This window comes from Macrotis lagotis, chromosome 1, assembly GCF_037893015.1.
Source record: "Macrotis lagotis isolate mMagLag1 chromosome 1, bilby.v1.9.chrom.fasta, whole genome shotgun sequence".
NCBI lineage: Eukaryota > Metazoa > Chordata > Mammalia > Peramelemorphia > Peramelidae > Macrotis > Macrotis lagotis.
In genome coordinates, this window is record NC_133658.1 from 795245698 (window position 1) to 795249388 (window position 3691).

Consider the following 3691-nt stretch of genomic DNA (forward strand, 5'->3'; position numbering starts at 1 on the left):
ACTGGAGGCTTCCGTTGAAGGTTTACAAATCTTAGATCCCCACAACAACCCTGTGAGGTAGGTGCTCTCTTCTAACTCCTTAGAACACAAAACAAAACATAGAGAGGTTGTTGTGAAGGCTTGTTTGAGGCAGGACTTGAGCTTGGTTCTTCTTGACAGGAATAACTTGTTGCAGTATGATCTCTGCCTCTTAAGCATAACCTCAAACATACAAATGCCACACAGAGATGGAGAGAACAGTAATTTAAACTATATCACAATACACATTTTATCGAACAAATGGATGCAAGAGATGAAGACATTCAAGGGCAAGACAATTCGAATACTTTGCTGGGGTTTTTTTTTGACATCTGTACTTTGGCAGACAGGTTTCCAAAAATGGGAGGGGCAGCAGTAGTAGTTATTTCTTATTGGGGGCAATGAGGCGATTTAAGTGATAGATGGATGGATGGATGGATGGATGGATGGATGGATGGATGGATGAATAGATGGATGAATAGATGGATGGATGGATGCAATGGTAGGGAGGGGGAGGTGGTCTTGGTGTAGAATGTCTTTCATTTCACTGGCCATTCTTTATAACCCGAGCTTGGTCCTTCTCCAGTGTCTCCTCTTTAAGTTGTACCTGATCTTACTGCCAGTTTTCATCCGAATCCACTGAGGAATGGGACGATTCTGCTTCTGTTTCTTGGCCAGGAACCTCTTGATTCTGAATGTTTTATGAGAGGACATGATGATGATATGACAGCTGAGCTTCCACCACGATGGCTGGACAGGCGAAAAAGGGCCATACCACCATTTTCAAAGAGGATATTGTCAAGATATTAGGAGACATCAGGGCTACATGGTGCAGTGGATAGAGCACTGGCCCTGGAGTCAAGAGGACCTGAGTTCAAATCCAGCCTCAGACACTTAATAATTACCTAGCCATGTGGCCTTGGGCAAGCTACTTAACCCCATTGCCTTGAAAAATCTAAAAAAAAAAAAAGAAATTTTATATATATATACATATATATGTATATATATATATATATATATATATATATATATATATATATATGCAAGGCAATTCATACCTTAAATGCTACAAAGATATCCTTGATATCATCCTAAGCCTCTCTGAGAATTTCTGTTGCACATGATTTTGAACTGCTACTTCACTAAACTGATAAATTTCAGCTCTGAAAAATGCAATGCTCCAGCTCTTTTTGAGGTTGACACCCCAGCCAAATGCACAGTCAGTGGCCTAGGAAAAAATCCTTAGGACTTTGTCCTTTGAACTCTTGTTATTGCTATTGTTCAGATAAACATACTTTTTATTTGACTTAGAATGAGAAAATTCACTTTAACATCCCATGATGCCAATTAGTTTTTGCAAATCACCAGAGCTGGGTGAAGAAGACTCAGAGGGGCTGATAACTTTTGCTCTACTTCTTGCAGAAGTCAAAACACTTAAATCCCTACCAAAAAAAAAAGTAAAATTGCAGCTAAATGAATGAATGGGTCACTTGAAAATAGAGTAACTTGATATACTGATTGTTAATTGCAAAACCAAAACCCAAACCAAAAACATTTAACCATCAAGTAAATCTCAGTCTTGAAGGTTTTCTTTCAACAAGGTGTTTTTCTCTTTACAAAGGTAAATAAAGGGGCGGCTAAGTGGCATAGTAGATAAAGCATTGCCTTGGAGTCAGGAGTACCTGGGTTCAAATCCAGTCTCAGACACTTAATAATTACCTATCTGTATGGCCTTGGGCAAGCCACTTAAAGCCATTTGCCTTGCAAAAATCTAAAAAAAAAAACCAAAGGTAAATTAAGAACTTGTCAGAATTTGTTTCACCATGCACATAAAGGCAATAAGAAACTTCATTTCATAGGTTACTTGGTCATTTCATATTTCAATGGCCATGATAAACATGATAATTATAACTTATATTAATATCTCTTGTAGATATAACCATTAGCTTGTTTCAATCCTAGGGGCAATAGAATGGCCCACAAGTTTTCTACTGCTTTAGACTATTTATATTAAACCAATAGAATTACAGTCACAATTACTTTGAGCACCCACTTTGGAAAACACCTGACATTTCAGTAGCTGTTTGATTCTAGCCTTGATTGGCCAAGTTACCAGAATTCTTTGGGTAAAGAAACAACAAATCTATTAAAATGTCTGTTAATAGGTACTAGAAGGGGAAATTTGGGAAAAAATAGACCTTTTTTTTGGTGAGATGGGGGAACTTCTGGTGATCCTTGAGAAGCTAAATACAACTATTGGTGTATTTCTTCTGACCAAAAATTAGTATATTACCAATGTTTCTCCTGTATATTTTCCTTCTCCATCATATCTTAATCTTGTTTTTCCTTTCTCCTTTTACCAGATGCCTTTCTGGATTATCATTTGTTGACTTTACTCTTTCCTCACTTCTGCTAGGCAGAATCTCAAAGTAGCTCAGATTTTATACTACTTCCCTAAATATAATTAAGTCCCTCTATCAGAACAGATTTCCTGTCACTCTGACCAAAATATGTTTCATTTAAAATGTCCAGGCCTTTTTAACACCCAGGTCTCACTGACTGATTCAACAAAAAAAGTGTTCTTATCTAACAAAGGTAATAACTGTTAAGTGGAATGGGGTAATCAATGGGTTTCCTGCTTTTATACATAGCATGAATAGAAAAATCATGCAAAGACTTTGACAATCGCCTCCAAAACAAGTCAATATATACTCAGGGACTTCAGAGGAAGGTGGATACAGAGGAAGACATTGAAAATTATGTTGGAAAATGGGATTGAAGATTTAGAAGAGAAAGAGACTAAACACACTCAGTTGCCTCATACTTATATTTTATGAACACTTTCTTCTTTAAGAGAGGCAGAAGGCAATAGTAAGCATCAATCATTACCCTAAAAAAATGAAACTGACTACAGCTTAACAAACAGGAAACAACTACCTAGATCCTGACACAAGAAATCATTTCCAAATCACCTATGTGTAGTCAGAGCATTAAAGCAAAGAACAAAATCAACAACAAATATAAGGATAACAATGAGAAAAAGTCACTATATGCAATTACAACTACAACAGTTCCAACCTGACCTATTTAAATAAGTTGCTGGTGCTAAAAACTGAAAATAGTTAAGAGAAGACACCATTTCTGGGCATTAATCTCTACATATGTGAAATGAGAAGGTCTTACCAGAAGACGGAAATAAGGTCTCTTCAAGTTTTAAAACTACAATCTTATGATATAATTTAGAAGAATAATTGATGAAAAATATTTCTACAATGAAAATCTCAAAAGGACCCAGAAGGTGCTTTAGCCAGCACACACTTTATCTCCTTGCTTTGCAGAAAGACATGATAATGATACTATTTTACAACAGAGTCATCAAACTTGTATCCCAGGTACATGCTCCTACCTGCAAAACTCCCAAGTGCTGCCAGAAGCAGATTAAAATGTAGTTGGGAAATGTTTAATAATAGAAATAAAAATTTCAACAAATTAGATAATGCTAATTTGTGGTTTTCTAAGTCACTATACACCCTACATCTGTTCTTTTCTCTTTGAGTTTGACATCACCGATTTATAATAGAAACCATTCAGAAAATACTGCATAGAAAGATGGCAGAAGATTATTAACAGTATTACCTTACAAAATAGCAAGAAAAATGAAAGGGAAAATAAT

The 3691-nt window shown here is 36.1% G+C and overlaps 1 protein-coding gene across 1 annotated transcript; it reads right to left on the minus strand.

Moving 5' to 3' along the window:
• Positions 1-562: 562 nt before the first annotated feature.
• LOC141488491 (large ribosomal subunit protein eL39-like) lies at positions 563-760 on the minus strand. The gene has a single exon (XM_074188597.1). It carries the CDS (start codon positions 730-732, stop codon positions 577-579), a length of 156 nt encoding a protein of 51 aa, XP_074044698.1. The 5' UTR covers positions 733-760; the 3' UTR covers positions 563-576.
• Between the last annotated feature and the right edge of the window lie 2931 nt (positions 761-3691).